This window comes from Aphelocoma coerulescens, chromosome 5, assembly GCF_041296385.1.
Source record: "Aphelocoma coerulescens isolate FSJ_1873_10779 chromosome 5, UR_Acoe_1.0, whole genome shotgun sequence".
NCBI classification, from domain to species: domain Eukaryota; kingdom Metazoa; phylum Chordata; class Aves; order Passeriformes; family Corvidae; genus Aphelocoma; species Aphelocoma coerulescens.
In genome coordinates this window covers 22,563,012-22,581,897 of record NC_091019.1, presented here as the reverse complement: position 1 = coordinate 22,581,897, position 18,886 = coordinate 22,563,012, and the positions used below count along the sequence as shown (strand labels likewise).

The following is an 18,886-nucleotide window of genomic DNA, read 5'->3' as shown; positions in this document are numbered from 1 at the left end:
AAATGTAACACTGTTCAGCAGCAGTGCTAATTACCAGCATAACCACATGACCACTCTGGTCTAATGATAGTCCTAAACCCATGTTATCTTTTAATAGCTAAACCGATTAAACTAGCACTCAGGAAAAACAAGTTAGAGAATTTACCTTCATGTACTTCTCCTAGGAAAATTAAGGTGCTTTTCAAGCGTGCAAAGTGCATATATTGTGTCATTTCCCAACTGGCATGATACAGCTGCCTAGTAACTACTGAGTTTCTGTGAAATGGTAGCAGGGGACCAAAAGAGGTGATAGAAACAGGCTGGATTACCCAGGCAAGCTTGTGAACACAGTCATTTAATCAGGTGCATGTCATAAGCAGCAGTTGCAGGTTATTTTTGCCTTAAGCTTTTCCTTTCTCTTCTCTTTCTTCCCCTTCAACTCCACCACAGAAAAGGGTGTGTCATTCCCCCAAACTGGTCAAGATGAAAACTTGTACATAGTTTAAGTACTGCAACCTTGAAATACAGACCCAAACTCTTGGTTTTAACCCATTGTTCCACCGGGTAGGAAGGAGCAAAGGAAGATGTTTCCCTGACTCAATGCCAGAAGGGACCACTATGATCAGTTGGTCCATCATTTGAGAACTAAAATGACTGAATGAGCAAAGAAAAAACAAGGTGGAGAAATTACCTTCTCAGTACTTCAAGGAAAATGAAGATGCTTTCTTTATCTCAGTCCCATTCTCCTCCTATCTGTCCTGACCTGCTGCCCTCATGGTATGGAACATGTATGCAAAGATGAGGAGTGCCTGTCAAAGGGATTAGGCTCTAAAAAAATGTAAGTGACTGCAATTAACTCTGCAGGCAGCTCCCATCTCTAAGATAGGAAATACCTTGCAAAGACCTCATGATCCACTTGGCAATACTATTTAACCCTTTTTAAATTAGGAAAGTGGCACAGGTACACTAAGGATGCCATATCCAGGCTGAACAGAGCTTGAACTAACTTTAGGTTGGGTTAAGACAGATGCCACAATGCAAGGGTAGTTCCCCAGGCCCTGCTTGAGACCAAATATCCCAAAACTCAATTGATCTCACTAAGGACTTGACTGTAGCAAATATGTAACATGCCCTCAGTCCCCCTCCAAGTCTGGATTTTAGGTAGCTGATTTAATTCCTTATGTTTGAGGATTCCAACTGACAGCTTCTCTCCAAAGAGTAATTTCACTGTTAGTGTGAAAGAAATAAGACATCAATTAATAAGAGTTTTTAAACTGTGCTTGGAGCAACCCATAGCAGAGAGCTCTGAAGAGTGCCTGGTAACTTTTCTGTGATATCCCAAAACAGATAAACCCCACACCCATATGTTTTCTGCAGCATTCAAAATATTTCAGAAGTTTCTCATTAAAGCTTTTAAAAACCTATGAAAGTTAGGAAATATTCTGTTTTCTGAACAAATTATACAAAGTAATGAGTCCATTGTTTTTTCCTACCTGGAAGATCTTTTGCATTACAGTGAGTCCACTAGCTTTCATCCTTTGGGGATAATGTGGAGTCAGCAGTGATCAGTATATTTGCTGGGGCTGCTTTTATGTCTATCAGAATTTGTCCTCAATTTTATTCTTTTCTGAATAAGTTAGAGGCTATAAATACTGAATGACTCTAACCTGACCTGGCTGAAGAAATCCACCTAATTTCCTGTATCTCATCTCCTTCTTATCCTATCTGTCCTGACCTTCCTGCCCCCATAGCATGGGATTAGATTCCTGAAAAGCGTAGGTGACTGCAATTAACTCTTCATGTAATTTCACCATCTGAGGTAGGGAATGCCTTGCAGAGACCACCTGACCTGCTTCAGTGAAGCTGTGCAAACTTTTCGTGTTAAGACAGACACAGGAACACTGAGGATCACAACCTCAGAGGTATTTGGAAGTGTCCATCTTCCAAGGACTTATAAAGGCATCAACAGGAGTTAGTACTTATCCTTGAGAGTCTAGGCCTAAATAATGTGCATAAGGCTGCTGAGACAAACCTGGAACACCTGTCCAAGCCTTGCACATGGGTAATAAGAGAAATTCTGCTTTTATTGGGTGTTTTTAATTCAATTTTTTATTTCTTATTAGCCCTTCCTCTTATGTGATTGTATATACGTTTATGCAGGTAAAATATATTTTTTAATTAGTCTTAATTAAAATCACTGTATGGTGTGTTAGAAGAGCTGTGTGTGTACTTGGAGGATTTCTGCCAGGCTTCTAAGGCTCATTCCTTGCTGTATTACTTGGCTTTGTTTGTGCATTGATGTAGCGTCGATTTTCAGATCGCCCCCCGAGGCAGAAATAGGTGACCTACTTTTCAGCCCTGGACATCTGCTAATGTAGCAGTCCCTCCCTCTGTCATTTAACCCCTTCTTTCCTCCTTCCCTTTCTGCAGAGCACATGGTGTCTCCCAGCCCTTCCAGGGACCTGTGGCTGTCCTGCAGACTCCTTTAGGACCGTGGGGACTTCTCTGCAGCAACAGGCAGATAATCTAGGACGCACAGCTGTAGCAGGACTGCACACACGGCATCAAAGAGGGTTGGGGTTCTGCCTCTGTGCTACAGAATGTCATGTCAATAGCATCCCAAAAGCCATCCAGGCCCAGGTACCAGCAGAAAAGTCCCAGGACACCTCACCTCCTTCTCACAGCCACCCAACCACTTCAGGGCTGACCAAAAGTTATAGCATGTTATGATCTCTCCATTCAGAATTTTCCCTTTGACAGAGGCAGTGCTTCCTCCCAGAGGACTCCTCTGTTATCACTGTTCTTATGAAGCAGATATTGGGCGTTGCCTTGTAATCTGCTTCAACAGCTGTTTGTGCTGTCCTGGCTAGACCTTTCCTTGCCCTGTTTTAGGAACTTTCAGCTTGAGGCAGCAGGGGTGTTTGCTTGCTCTGTGGCTTTTTTAGGCAGTGCCAGTTGCATGCTTTGGCTCTGGATGGTAGATGGTAATCTGCAAGGTTGTCCAGGTTCTGGCCTTGCTGGGCCGAAGCATTTGCAGATTTGCAGGTCAATAGTGAGAAAGGATGTGAAAAAGACTGTGCTACTTAATGCCTTCTTTGCCCCAGTCTTTAATAACAAGCCCAGTTGCTGTCCAGGTACCCAGCCCTCTGAGCTGGAAGACAGAGATGGGGAGCAAAACAAAACCCCATAATCCAGGAGAAAATGGTCAGTGACCTGCTACACCTCTAGACATACACATGTCTATAGGCCCTGATAGGATCCACCCAAGGGCACCGAAGGAGCTGGTGGAAGAGTTTTCCAAGCCACTTCCAATCATTTGTCGGCTGTCCTGGTGAGCCAGGGAGGTCCCAGCTGACTGAAGTCAGCAATTATAATGCCCATCTACAGGAAGGGTTGGAAGGAGGATCTGGGGAACTACAGACCTGTCCTGACCTTGCTGCCAGGGAAGGTCACAGAGCAGATTGTCTTGAGTGCCAGCATGTGGCACATACTGGACAACCAGGGGATCAGGCCCAGCCAGGATGGGTTTGGGAAAGGCAGCTGCTGCTTGACCAACCTGATCTTCTTCTATGACCAGGTGACCCACTTAGTGGATGAGGGAAAGGCTATGGATGTCGTCTGCCTGGACTTTAGTAAAGCCTTTGACAGTGTTTTCCACAGCATTGTCCTGGAGAAACTGGGTGCTCATGGCTTGGATGTATGCACTCTTTGCTCAGTAGAAAATTTGCTGGATGGCTGGGCCCAGACATGGTGGTGCCTGGAGTTAAATCCAGAGAGTGGCTGTTCAGAGGTGGTATTCCCCAAGGCTCAGTGTTGGGGCCAGTCCTGTTTAATGTCTTTATCAATGAGCCAGATGAGGGGATCATGTACCCTCAGTCAGTCCACAGATGACACCAAATTGGGTGGGAGCACTGATCTCCTGGAAGGTAGGAAGGCTCTGCAGAGGAATCTGGACAGGCTGGATGGATGGGACAAAGCCAATAGTATGAGGTTCAAAGTGAAGTGTCAGGTCCTGCCCTTGGGCCACAATAAACCCATGTAATGCTACAGGCTGGGGGAAAAGTGGCTGAAAAGCTGTCAGGTAGAAAAGCAGCTGGGGATGCTGGTTGACAGCAGCTGAGCATGAGCCAGCAGTGCCCAGGTGGCCAAGAAGGCCAATGGCACCCTGGTAGGACTACAGAAAGGATCTGTGTTTGGCACTGGTGAGGTCACCCCTTGAATCCTGAGTTCAGTTCTGGGCCCCTCACTCCAAGAAAAACATTGAGGTGCTGGAGTGAGTCCAGAGAAGGGCAACAGAGCTGGAGAGGCATCTGGAACACAAGTCTTACGAGGAGCAGCTGAGGGGGATGGGGTTGTTCAGACTGGAGAAAAGGAGGCTCAGGGGCATCATGTCAATCTAGAGAGATTGTCACAAGGTGGGAGTTGATGTCTTCTCCCAAGTAACAGGACAAGAGGAAATTGCTTCAAGTTGCAACAGGGAAGGTTTAGGCTGAATATTGGGAAAAATTTCTTCACTGAAAGAGTTGTCAGGCATTGGAACAAGCTGCCCAGGCAAGTGCTGGAATCACCATCCCCGGAAGTGGTCAGAAGGCATGTGGATGCAGCAATTTGGGATAAGGTTTAGCTGTGAGCACAGTGGTTCTCTGCTAATGGTTAGAGTCTGTTACTCGTAGGTCATTTCCAACCTTAACGATTCTATGATTCTAAGAGTGCAGTGTTGCCAGGTGATTTTTGTACTGTGGCCAAGAGCAGCTTCTAACCTGTGGTACCCAGGACTTTTGACTGGTTTTGCAATGCAAATACATTTCCAGTTTGGTTAGTTTATGCACTGGCTTTATTGACTATACATGTCTCCCTTCTGGCAAACAGCAGGTGGCATGTTTTGATCAAGAATATAATTGCTCTGTCTCAGACTCTGGGGGGCAGGGGGAGATGCACAGTGATTGGAAAAAAATAATGCAGTAGAGATGCCCTTTCACTAATTTTTCATCTTAACTTAAAGCTGCCACCAAAAAGATCCATTTAAGCCTGTGGCATGGAGCAAAGCTCAAAGAAGCAACAGTACAGAAGTGATGAACAGGGGAATAAATCTAAGTTTTCTATATGGGAAGTCTGGCTTGACTTGGGATATATGTAGGGGTTGATTTCAATTCGATAGAGTCAAGGATAGTTAGTTAATTCCTCAGGATTCCCAAGCACATATAGAAATTATTAATCTATAGCTAGAGAGATATAATACACATAGCAATTTTTTATATATAACCTCCAAAAAGGGACAGCACAGAAGTGAGGGACAGGGAAGAAAATGTGTATATATATATGTGTATAGACAGATAACTATCTATTTTCAACAGCACCAAAAGGCTCAGTTGTCAGAACTTTTCAACACCAAGCCAGAGATGCATCATTGCCGGGTGTGTTTCTTTTTAGAAGTAAACAGCAAAATGCTCTCTTCTAGCCCAAAGGACCAGGACGTCTGTGGGCAGGTTGGGCACTGGCATATTTCTTGTTAGAGACAAGCAAAACTGTCTACATGAGAGAAATTATTTCCACCTGCTGTCGCACAGCACTCAGTCAGCAAACAGAAGTAGCTCCAAGTGTCTGCACTTACTCTGTGGTAGGCAAGAAGAAAAGAGGAAAATACAGACATGCTGATGATTAGCTTTACTGCACTGCTTCTTCCTGGTGATGCTAAATCATCCCTATGCCCTTGACACGTGCAGGTGTCTCTGGAAACAAGTGCTGTAAGGACATTCTCTCTCATTCCCCCCCCCCCCCCCCCCCCCCCAAAAAAAGATCATTTGTTGCCTCTGGGCATTTACCTTTTCCAGATTCTCATCTCAGGATTTCCATACCTTCCATGTTTCCCTCCATAGAAGAAAATGAGGGGATAGATAGATTGATTAACTTGTTCTGAAAACCCGCGTAAGTCTCATGATATTAATGCTGAAATCAGGCACCAAACAAACTGTTGCCTAGCAGAGATGCTGCTTCCACCAGCAAAAAAGGGGGTTTACTGTTACAGATTTTCTAGGGCTGAGAAAAATTAGCAGTAGCAGCAAAATATTTATTGCCATGTAAATATTTCCATAGTAGGACTTTATTATATAAAAAAAAATCTCACTTTTAGGAAAGCTACACCCACCGTCAGTGTTTACTCTGTGAAATCGAATGCAGGGGTGGAGAGAGACTGGGTTAATTCCCCCTTGAAAAGGGAAGCTCTGGAGCTGTTTCCTTTGGGAAATGAAGTTTGGTGAGTAACTGTTCAGAGCAGATGACTGTGCCACCTTGTGGCTTTGCTTAGTACTAAGCTCTAAAGTATTTATGTATATTTTAACACGGATATCTCCCCATAAGTGTCAGATGTGACCAGGACAACCAAGGCAGTGATTGTCCCCCTGTATTGGGTACTGGGGAGGCTGCATATAAATTGACAGGTTCCAAAAACCAGAAGTGGTTGACATGAAAATGTGCGGGTAGAACATGCCACTCCAGTTTAGGAAAAAGAAAATCACTAATCCATCTTCAAAAGATGTAATTCAAAGTGTTTGAAACAACCTCAAATGACCCAGAACATATGAAGGAAGTGAAAATTCCTTTGAATATTACTGTCATTTACTGTTCTCTAGCCAGAGGAAAAAATAACCTTTTAGCAAATTTGGAAGAAAAGATACTGTTCCTTTGACATCTGCCCTCTCCCCTTTTTTTTTTTTTTTTTTTTTTTTTTTTTTCCTGTGGGCAAGCTAAAAAGCCATCCTATGCCTCTTCAGGTCTTTCTTCCCCAACCTTAACTGCAGTCACAGCAATGAAATCCAATAGTCTGTTGTAAGACTGAGGAGGTTTTGTCCCTACACCTGCTACTGTGTTTACAAGGCCTAATCTCTGAGAAGTACTTCTGGAACAAAACTGAAGATGGGATTCTAAATGTTTCCTTGTTGACTGCATCTCTAGAAACCCAGCAGGATCTGGAAATAAACTAGACTCTTCAGGTGCTCAATTCATAAAATCCTTAGTTCTAGATGGAAGCAAGACACCAACTTATAAAATGAGACAAAATACAGTATCTTTCACAAGGCCCAGTTTAGGACAGGATGCACATATTCCTCAATCTCATTCATCATAAATTCCTAATTTTTCAGGTCTGGTCCTCCAAGCAAGTAAAGGCAAGTGGGTTGCCATTCAGCCTAGCTTTCAGTTTCAATGTGCTACTTCATCCTGTACAGATACAGCAGTCAGCTTCCTACATTTTAGATTCTCAAACTTCAAACTTCCCTGAACCCTGTTTAATTCTTCCTGAGTTTGTTCACATACAGCATTCATCCCCCAGGGAACACTGTTCCCCAGGAACCGGGTGTAACAAATGGGTCCTGTGACCTCTTGCTTACCTTGCCTCTAACTTTAGACTTCAGTATTTCATGGATACACCAGCCACATCTGCAGAGGAAAGGGGTAAGAATGAGGACTAAAACCCATTAAATACTCACATATCTGCCAGGATTCCTTATTAATTTTCCTGTAAGGGCTAGGCTTAATATTCGGGTTGAGAAATGTAAAACACAACACCGGGGCTTCAGTTTATTGTTGGGTCCTGTAGCATATCAGGAATTAACAAGAAAGACTGGGAACTGAATGGGAAGAGAACCTTTCTACCTTTTTTTGGTGCTTGTTTTGTTTTGTTTTGTTTTGTTAAGATCAGTTCTCAGCATTTAAGTATAAGACCAGGGAAACTAAAGTTTTGAGAGACCAGAGACCAGATGCTTGCCACTATCAGCCAGCACTCTTCCTAGCTCCAGGATCCTACCGAATCAAGCAATAGATTTCATATTTCAGTCTCTAAACCTTATAATTTCCCTGGAATTATAGGCAAAGGATAGGCTGCTGCTGGGCAAGGGAAGCTGAGGGCACCTGTCCTGGTCCCAGCCGAGATCAGTGAGAGGGGGCATGGCCAAGACCCAAATTCCACCTTATGTCACAGCCAGGGATGGGGAAAAGGGACTTTTCCCTCACTTCTAAGAAGAAAGGGTTTCTTTTCCAGTCAGGGAAAAGTGTGGCAGGCAGAGGGAAGCCTTCCACCATTGGTTGTCACTATCTCGGGCTTGGCGAGCATTGTGCATGTAAATCACCCTCTCTTTGTACACTTTTGTACACTTTTGTTACTGGTACTGTTGCTGTCTTGGTGGGAGCACTGAATTGTACCATTCCCAAACGAGGACAGCACCTCAGCTCATGAGCTCTCACCTACCTGAGCATTTCTGTCTGCTCTGGATCCAGGGAATCTAACTACTGAACACTTGCCACTCTATTGTTCCCAGTACCTGGGCTTTTGGTACAACAACCTACAGTAGGAAAGAGAAGCTAAGGAGGTCGACCCTTCCCAATGCTGCAGGCATTGGATAGTGTGGGAATTGTCAAACTTTTGGAGCCTGATGCCCAAATTCTATTCTCCTTTTTATTGACTGCCTATGTACAATGCCTACAGTAAAATGAGCATAAGCACTAAATCTGTTTCCTTACAAGCTAGAAGGAATTCAGATTGCTATGAGAGAAATTGTCTAAGAATTAAGTCCTAGTTAAACCTGTAACAATAGCCTGATAAGCCAAATTAAAATACAACGGAAAGCGTTGTCCCTGTTCTCACGAGTCTTTCTTGTACCCTTCTAGGCCATGCAAAGTTCAGTAAAAAACATCATTCCCTAAGTAATAGATTGTCAAAGCTGTTGCTATCCCTTAAATCAGATTTATTGCCAAAGTAGCTCTGCCTTTGGGAAACTGTAACAGAAGGCATTAACCTCAATTAGGGCAAGCCCAGATCCTGTCTTTGCAGGCTGTCCAGAATATGTGTAAACTGTTGATATTTTTCTATCCCAAAAACCACCCGAGTTTCAAGTCTACTTAGTATTCCTGTTAATTACAGACAAGAGACCAGTCCCTAATTGCCAGAGGAAATTCAAGACCTTATCCTGCCCTTGCTGTGCCTCTTCCAGCTGTTGTGTTCTGTGAGGAATCCATCAAAACCCAAAGTGGGCAGACCCAAGCAAATTTCTTGTCCTAACCTTCGCTGTAGCTATGATCTTAGCCAGCTGATCTGGCAATACTCCTTGCAGTTACAATCCTTGCCTCATTTCTGCAATATATTCGGTGTCCAGCAATTAGCCTGGCTGATCAAGCCTTCATTTCTCAAATGCTGCCTTTGTCTCAGTCTTAATTATAGACAGGTGCCTTTTTGTGATGCCTAAAACCACAAAAGCATTGGTTCCTGTGCACACCAACCCTCTTTCTATCTGTGCTTTCTGAGCAGATTCCAGCAACCACCGGCCCTCCTCAGTGGAAGGTTGTGTGTAGCTCTGTGCTGTCAGCAGGGATGTGAGCAGCCTGCTGCACTGCTGCTGCTGCAGAAACCACAGAGCATGCACTGCCTTCCCTCCACCCTGCTCTCCACAGCACCATGCATGGTACAAGCCTCAGGGACTGCCCCACCATTCCCTGGCCATTCACTGAAAGGACAACCTGTACTGAACCCCTCAGAGCACAAGTGGGTGAAAAGCAAACATATCTAGGCAATACCTGTCCTAAAATGCGTTAGTTTCACATGAACTCCTCCCCATAACTCCATGTGGGCTTTTTGGCAGCGTGTGGGTACAGTTAGCTCTGTATTGGGTCTGCCTGACATGGAGTTAATTTTCCCCAGATCAGCTCTCATGGTGCTGTGCTTTGCATTGTTGGTAAGACCCCGGTGTTTCGGCTACTGCTGAGGAGCACTCCCACAGCACCAGTGCTGTCTCTCCAGCCTTAACCCCTCAGCAGTAGGTTAGGGGGTGGGCAGGATCTTGGGAGGGGACATCCCCCACACTGACCAAAGGGATATATTCCATGTGACATGATGTCTGCTCAGCAATAAAAGCTAGGAGAAAGGAAGGGAAAGGAAGGACATTAGTTATTTATGATGTTTTTTCTTTTGGAACAACCACCATGTGTACATAAGCTTTGAGGCTGGCATAAAGCATGGAAAGAGATCCATAGAGCTGAATAGGTTCGGTCCAGGCTGTTCTTGAGCGCAGCTGTGAGCCATCCATGCTGTGGCAGAATGCATTTCAACCACTTTAGCCACTTCCTAGCACATCCGGACACAGTTATTCAGTTTGATCCTCAGTGATGCTGCACAAAATCAGCCAAACACCTTGCTCTGCCCTGCCACGGAGAGTAACAGCTGGGGCAATTTCATAAAAGATCAGGACCAGTGGATTTGGAATTAGGCACCCTGCCCTGTGACCACAGGTTCTGTCCTGGGAATGTATTCAGATTCCGTTCAGACAAATGACATATCAGAGCTTTACTTCCCAATTAACACATTAAGAAATCTGTAAGCTGTGGGAGCGTAAGGCTACAAAGATCCAGACGGCTGAGCAAGCTTTTCTGGAGCAAAAAGAAAATACTGTGTCCTCTGGTTTCAAAAAACATCTGGGATTAAGGCACTGGAGGAGTAGGAATGCTAAGTATGCTGTGCAGAAATCTGTGTTCTTATGTGGGATACATATATCAGACACCTCCCTGCAACCAGCCTGTGTCAGACAGAGTCCACTCCAAGAGGACCTTGTGTGTCTTCTCAGGAGAGAAAGCCTAGCTGTAGCCAGGAGCTCCAGAAGGAAGAGTGGGTCTGTTCTGCTTCATGCCATATGAAATCCCAAAATCTTTCTGTACTTCTGGGTAATTTGGTCCAACTTTTCTAAGACAATAGGATGATGGAAGGCCTGTTCCAGGTTGAGCACAGCACCAGAAGTTCAGATTCGTCATTTTCCTTCAAGATACAAATCCATCGTAATCACAGTGATGGTATAAATCACTAGGTCTAGGCAGTCATCATATGGCCTCTCCAGGGTCCATTTATGTTAAGCATTATTAGCAAGGATAATGTGGCTAAGAGGAAAAATCTTTTGACATTTTCTGGTTCAGTATAATACAAAACCTGGAAGAACTTTGTAGGAAACAAGCAGGTCTCTGAATGTGTATGTTCTATTTTTTCTCTACCCTGGAATAATCAGAAGAAACAGAACTGGACTTCACCAGGTCTGCTGATGACTGCTCAGGAAGGCTTCAGTCTGAGCCTCATCTCACCAGCATGCCAGAGAAAGGATATCTCCACTAAAAATAATTTTTGACTTCTAGGTTAAATCTCACAAATCAGAAACCACCAATATTGACTGCACAAATCAAGACAAAACTAGACTCAATGGAACTAGTTTTCAAGTATGTTCACCATAAAAAAAAAAGAAGCCAGTATTTAAAAAGTTTACTTTGACATCCTATGGCATCCATTTAAAAGATATCATACAATTAAAAAAGAAATACAGATCAGATCTGGCCTAGTCAAAACACTTGAGATAGTTCCTATGGAGTGTAACAATTTTTGTAAGGCCATGAAGCCGACAAACCTGTGGTAAGTTCTATAGCTAACAACTCTAATTCTAAAGATGATTGGCTTTCCAGCTCTCGCTGTTGTTGTACATTTTAAAATTAACACCAAGGAGACAGCACTATCCTTATCTTAAATAGTATCTACAACAGTTGTGATACTGGCTGGTTGTCTCTACTGAAGGTGATGAAACAGCTTTGCTCATAAAATGGCTGCTAAGCAAATCTTTTTAAAGCATTTATTATAAACCAAAATCCACATAATCTATAGTACAAAAGCAGAGTCTGTTATCTGTACAAATATTTATACAAAATACCAGTTACTTCAAACAAGCCTTTGGTTTTGTTAACGTAAAGAAACATTGCAGTTTCATGACCAGAAAATTGTTAACGTGCAATGGTCTGAAGTGATGACAGCCCCAAAGAAGATTTTTTTACAACAGTATTACCAAGTCATTTATGTGCTAGAAGGCCATGCTTGGAAAAATAATTGATCAAGACTTTCTGTAACACAATAAAGATTTTGTGGCTCTAATGAAATTGTGACATGCTGAAAACAGCACTCATTTAATCCCCAAACATATAAGTATCAGTTACTGGCATTTTTTTTTTTTAATGCTACGTATTTTTGACAGGGATCAGGATGTCTGTTGAAATAGATACGAATATATAAATCAAAGTTAACTTGAAAGAATGCATTTGAGAGATACTCCAATATATTACAAATTCAAAACATGCATGCTCTAAAAAAACTCCAAAATTGTATGCTTTCAGTTAGTTCCACAACTTGTGGCTGTATGTATTTTAACTGAAGAGAGCCCTAACAATAATACAAAGCTTTGTTAAAACCAGCGGAGTACAATCTACATTTTTTTCCCCCAGTTTATATGTTAATCTGTTTAAAATACACAAGGCACTGAAGTATTGGGTTTGGTTGTCTTTTGAGGTAACAAATACTACAAAATGATACGCATATAAAGCTGTAATTATTAGGCTGTTTGCAGAATACACAATTTAATATAAATATAAAAAGATTATGTGTGGGTTATATCATAAAAATTCTTGGTACTCTTTGTATATTCCTGTACATTTACAATAGCAGCAATTGCGGTACAATTGGTGAGTAGGAAAGTGGTCTGGGTTAGAGTTGTGTTTATGATACCCCCCAAATTTCACACAGCTATCCTCCCGCTTTCAACAGCTTTTGTTTTACCTCCACAGGCTGATGAATTCCATGTAGAACTATTTACAGGCTGCAGGATCTCTGTACAAATCAAACGGGAATACCACTCCCTTTGTCAAATGCAGCCACCCCAGGAATGCTGTCACTAAGAGTGGCCTCATTCTTATTTACAGAAAGGTGCATCAGTGGGAGCACTCGATTTCCAGAGGTGTCAATGTTGCTGAATTAGTCTGTCACTGGAGCAAGTCAAACTTGCTTTTCTCCTCTGACAAGTTCTTCTAAGCACATTCTCTGCATGTATTTTGTAAATATAAACCGACCTGTTTAGGAATTGCCATGGTCTTCTATCCACTAGGATTCTGTGCTGGCTGGTGAGGACCTAGCCCTGACTCCAGAGGTGGGCTGCAACAACGGCTGTGGTTCATGCTGGGAACAGCCAGCATGTGGCAGCTTGTCACAGGTGGCTGGGAGCACTGTCAGCATGTCAGGACATGGCATTTTGAAGGATTTTGTTGTGGAATACAGAAGACATATCAGACTGGTTTCCATCATTCCTATCAGCAGGCTTAACATTGATTTAAAATTAATTTTTCCTTTTTTTTTTTTTTTGTTTTCTTAAAGGGAGTATGCTTCTACATGAAAAAGCCCACAGCATAGCTGGCCAACCTCAGAATAAACAAATGAAAGAAAAACACCCTTTAGAAAATCTAGAGTAAGTGTTCTCAGGAAGGAGAGGTAGAAGACCTAACAGGATTGAAAATATCTATGCATATTAAGTATTTCTTTTAATGTGTAGTAAATACCTTAAGCTGTTTAGCTAAACTTACAGCTGCTGTTGAAAGGGGGTTTTATATATAATGATGAACAGAAAGTGTTGCAGTACCTAAGGGAACAGCAGCAGAAACAGCAGACACCTCTCAGAGTTTTGGATTCAGCCTTCCATGAATCTCTTCTAGACAAGCCAAATTTACAAGGAGGGCTGTAGTCAAAATTCATAACTGAGTCACAACACACAACAACCACCAAATGACTGAGCTGTAAACAGTTATCTTTGACTGTGGCTTGTCTAAGGCTCTGTCCATGCATGGACATTTATAAAATGTCCTTCAGCACTGTAACAGCAAATACATTACTTCTAATTCAGGGCTCTGTGCCAGGCAGTCGTGTGTGTTATTAATTATTGGGAACATGCCTGCCTTCTGTTTTCATTTCCTGACATTAATGGATATCGTCTGTAGTACAATTGTAAGCACAGCTACTCATTTGGACTGACTCAACACAAACCCCAACAAAATGACTGAAGAGATCTGCTTCCAAAAATGCTTGAAGCCAAAAGGACACACAACTTCTGTGATGTTTAACTGAGCACACTTGTGAAGTAGCACAACATGCTGGAGAGGCTTTGAGAACGGGCAGCACAAGAGTCCTCCCCAGCAAAGGGATCTGACCCTGCAGGCAATGGAGGAACGACATCACCAGCTCTTACTTGAGTGCTCCTGCTTCCAAATCCTTTTTCACTGCTGTGCACAGAGCGTCAGAATGTCAAAAACCCCAGAATCCAAGAGGCACCAGTTGGCATAAAAATGGGGAGAACATCATGAGTCCTAGACTGTGCACATGGTGTTCTAGATACCAGGTGGAAAATAGATTTGGGGTAAACAAGCCTGGAGAATTCCAGAAAGCCCATCCTAGGTGTGTAAAACAGGTATTGAGGGAACAGACCGTTTTGTTGTTACTTTGAAAAGAATCAGAACTTTTAGGGAAGTGCCTGTACCTTTGCAAACTACAGAAATGAAGGCTTATTACTGAAAATCAATTTCATTATTCCAAAAGAATTTTTTCCTCACTCACTTTTGCCTTCCTCTTTAAAATATGTTGATAATGGCATTAGCTCATTTTTAGACACAGCATTTTGTACTATAACACTATCCTGAAGAAATTATTTGTCATACATACGGATTTAGCTTAATCTTAGCCTAAGTGCTCTCTAGTGATCTGTCCAGACAGAAGAAATCTGAGTAAGAAATCTAAGTAAGACAGCTGGGATAGTGCTCATGAAGTTTCCTCAGACTCATCCAGAACAAATTCACTACCTCTACTGCAAATTTAAAGGTGCAGTGGCTATTGACCAGTCTAGCTGAAGTCAAACTGTAATTTGCAGTTGTAATTTGCAGAACTGTTCCTTGAAATGGAAGAATCCTTGACTGTCAAAGATGATTACTTGCCCGTTTACCTTACAGCCTCACACTGCTGCTACATCTGCCCTGCAGATGGGACAAATTCCACAGAAGGAAAGACCCAAGTGGCTGCTTTCATGACAGCACTGCAGGACAGGTAAGCTGCTCTCTGCTGGGACATCTGTCCTTTAAATCTAACACAGAGTCAACCATATCATTTGCCCATTACTGGCTACTGTCCAGACACCACTACTCGTTACACCCTGAGTTGTTTCAAGTGCTAATATGCAGTCACAATGGGCTTGGAAAATAATGGTTGAAAACACTGATTCAAGTATTCATAAACTCACACAGGTAGCTGAATCACATGTACCTCTCTGCAGTTCTCAGGGTAGAACTCTTAAAATGTTTCAGTCAGCTTTCTCACAGAAAACTTCTGCATTATTAAAACTATGCTTAAGCCTCACCAAAATGCAACTTTCCCCTACACATCTCCTATTCATCCCTGAACTGCCAGAATTGCTCATATGCATTCACTAATTCCCTGCAACTCTTTCTCTCATCCTTACCTAGAAGAAAATATTGATTTTCTGTGTTTTAGCCTGAAAGTTCACAGGATGGAAACCACTAAGAAAATAGTGGGGATATTCTGGAAAGAAGTAGTTCCTGTTGCTCAGATTTTCTTCCTGGTCTTTGCTAACACCAGGAATGCAGTAATCCTTTTAAAGTATATAGTCTACAGTAATAAAAAAAGTAATATTTAGTATTTAAAGGTTAAGATGCCAAATTTGTATTCAATCGGGTTTTGGAAAAGGTTTTTAATGTCGGTAGTATGGAGCAGTGTGGGGCTTTGATTCTCATCACCAAACTTCCAGTGCCTCAGAGAAGGCAATTCCTCAGCAAACATCAACAGCAAGAGGCTATGAATATTCAACTGAAATAAAAATGTACACTTAATTCAGCCCATTCAGCAAGTGCTTCCTTCCTTCTGAAAACCCAAGCTCCAAAAGAATGTGATTCTTAAGATAGTTCAGTAAAAACGCTAATTTTCTTGGACTCAATTCCAATGTTTGTAATAGGATACAAATCTTCAAATGAAGTGGTTAGGATTCTTATAGTTGTGGCTCTTAAAAAAGATCAGTGGTTTAATGAAAAACAGTAAGCAATTCTGCATCCAGTGTCATCACAGGAATACAGGAAAATTAATGTGGTATATCTCTAAGCTAGAACTGAGACATGAAACAACTAATGAATTCATTATAAACAGTGAATAGTTATCAAGCAGAAAATTACATATGATATAAAATTGGACTACCAACTGCTGTAATGCAGAACAAATACTTTTTTATATGACTCATGTGGCACATAAAATATCCTGTGGATGTATATTCCTAATTTAGTTAATTGAAACATGATCACGTGAGAATTGCTTTCTTTCACCAAACCATCAGTTCAGAGATTGGCTAAGTCACTCCAAGAGTAACAAACTATGACCTTGCCCATCACAGCATATTACAAAATTGCTAATGTTCATAGGGGACGAGGAAAGAACCCATCCTTAAATTCCATTTCTGTACTTTTCTCTGTGAAAAATCATATCCTTTGTGCTTAATTTCTCAAGTGAAAATTTAGACATGAAGGCAGTAAAAGCTACTTTAGGAGTTTTAGTAACACACCAGTGACAGCACAATCCTTGAACTATGCAAACCAGAACAACAGATCTGGACTAATAAATCTGAAAACACCAAGGGGATCAGAACACCATGGTCCCAGCACTTCCACCGCCACAACAAACACCTCTCTCCTGAAGCTGTAGGGTTCCTCTGATGTGCTCTCAAATAGCTTGCTAAAAAGACCCAAAGCCAAGTACAATTTTAGTTCAAACAAGAAAAAAGTTTACATTGTTGCCATCAATATTAAAGCTGTTGAAGGCCCAACACATCTGTTATTGAGCAGCTGCAGAAACAGGTGCAAGTTTGCATATTCAGAACTTCCCTCAGATGTCCCAAGCAGGCCCTCACATTATCATCACCAGTGCTGAATTTATAAAGTGCCATACAATACCCAATCCTTTTTGCTACAAAGAGCAATTAAAGAAAAAATTTGTCTTCTGAATTTGAAAGGGACTGATTCTAGCTCCCCCATTTCCCAAAGGTTCTTTTGGTAGGAGCTGGGAACACGAGCACTTTGCTGATCTTGATGTCCTGAGGTTACAGCAATTTGTATGAGAGTTAATAATTTTTATATCAACATGCCTAGAAAAAAAGTATTTGTCTTTTCTCCCTCCTCTGTTCTTTCTTCTATCTATTTCTAAATCTGAATTATGTGGCAAATTTTTATGAGATGTAACTAAACTGATTTTTGATTTGAGCTATGCAGATACCATTTCTCTACAAACACCAGTTAAAACTCAAACAACTTTCCTCATTTGAATACAAGTGACCACTTCATTCTGTTTTGGAAAATGAGTATTAAAAGATGAAGCAATTCTCTGATCAAGTCAACATGGGTGAACATCTCAGAAACCAGGCACAGTGATTACAGGACTTTTGAGAAAAAGAAAACTAGCATTGGCTAGTTACAGCTTTGTCCCAGACAGTCACCAAAGCTTCACAAGGAAGGATGAAGGAGCTTGGCTGCATCACTATTAAAATGTGGCGAGTCTGACCAAATCTGCAGTTTGTTGGGCATTTCTCTTAGCTTAAATACCACTTTAAACTTGACCCTTGCTCTCACCCACAGGTCAGTACAACTGCCTCTGCTACCATTCACCCAGTCAGGTGGGGAACTGGTTGGAACTAAACCAGTTTTTTTAGGACTGATCTTATTTAGCCTGAATCAGTTACAGAATTGGCCATGTGCAGAGTGGCACTAACATGAGGTAGGACATGATGCCTGTGGGTTTAGTGAAGCTGGAAGGCTTGGCCAAAAGAAGTGTTCTTTCAGTTCAATGCTAAGCAGATGGAGAGGGAGGTTTGAAATTCGGGTCTTGGCACTCAAGTTCTGCTGGGAAGCATTCAGCTCATTTGCAAACTGGAGCATCTAAGGGTTGTGATCATGCATGTTTTCTTCCAGTGGTGGTGAAGGGATGATACTGACAATTGTATTTAAATGTGTTTTTCTTCTCTAGGAATAAGCCTGCATCTTTCTTTAGATGATTCCCCTTCCCACAAGCCACTTAGTTTTCTTGTCTCACATTAATAAAAAGAACTACACTTCTTGCATGTAAAAAGGTGACTTAAAAATGCAGAAAGTTTCAACATTCCCTCTCCAAATCCTTTGGAGACTGAGTCAGTTACATGACTTCAAAAAGGCAAATATGGCACAAAAGAATGGAAATTAAGTTAAAAAAATCAATTTTATAAATATTCTTCCTCTGTACAATTTTTCACAGCCCCACCCCTCCCACCCATTTTTATTCACATTTAGTTTTGTTTAATTCCCACCCAGATTTATTTTTAAATCATAAAATATATATTTTAAATCTGTTCATATTTTAAAATATTTACAGGAAAAGTTCCTTCTGTTGAGGTCATGAAGAGTCTGTACAAGGAGAGGGTGGAGGGGGGTAGAGGTGAAAATAGCTTCTTTCAGTGGCAGGAGACGGAGGGCAACTTTCTTCTGCCGACATGTACTGACTGCGAGGTGTGGGTGGAGGGGGATAAGGGTCTGAGTCTGAATTTAAATCTATATAGTATTTGTTGGCCTTCCATCGACTTGTAGTATAGTCACTGTCACAGACATCTGTGCTGCATGGGGTTGTGGGTGGAGCTATCCCTCGTATAAGGTATGGCCTGCACAAAAACAATAAAAAAGAAAAAGCACATGCATTAGTTGCAATCTGGGGGAAAAGAAAGAAAAAAGAAAGAGATTGAACAGCTCTGTGTGGTCAGTCAAGATACCTGTTCATTAATACTACACGAGCCTTAATGCAGGCTCTCAGAGAAATCCAACAAGAAGTACCTGAACTGTGTTACATTTGGATGGTACAACTATCCTTAGCCAGCAGCACACTCTTCCAGCCCCTAACCTACCAGAGGAGACCACTACGATCATTTAGCCCAGTCACTAACAAATAGGTTGACTCCTTTAAGATAAGCTTAAAGAAATTAACAGAAAACACCAACCTCCTCTATAC

At 41.9% G+C, this 18,886-nt stretch overlaps 1 protein-coding gene across 1 annotated transcript in view; it reads right to left on the bottom strand.

Annotated features, from left to right (window-relative positions):
* Positions 1 to 11,613: 11,613 nt before the first annotated feature.
* Positions 11,614 to 18,886, bottom strand: part of LRP5 (LDL receptor related protein 5) — a 142,276-nt gene continuing 135,003 nt past the window's right edge. The window contains exon 23 of the mRNA XM_069017089.1: positions 11,614 to 18,542. Coding sequence (XP_068873190.1) covers positions 18,281 to 18,542 — 262 coding nt within the window. The 3' untranslated portion in view covers positions 11,614 to 18,280. The remainder of the gene's footprint in view (positions 18,543 to 18,886) is intronic.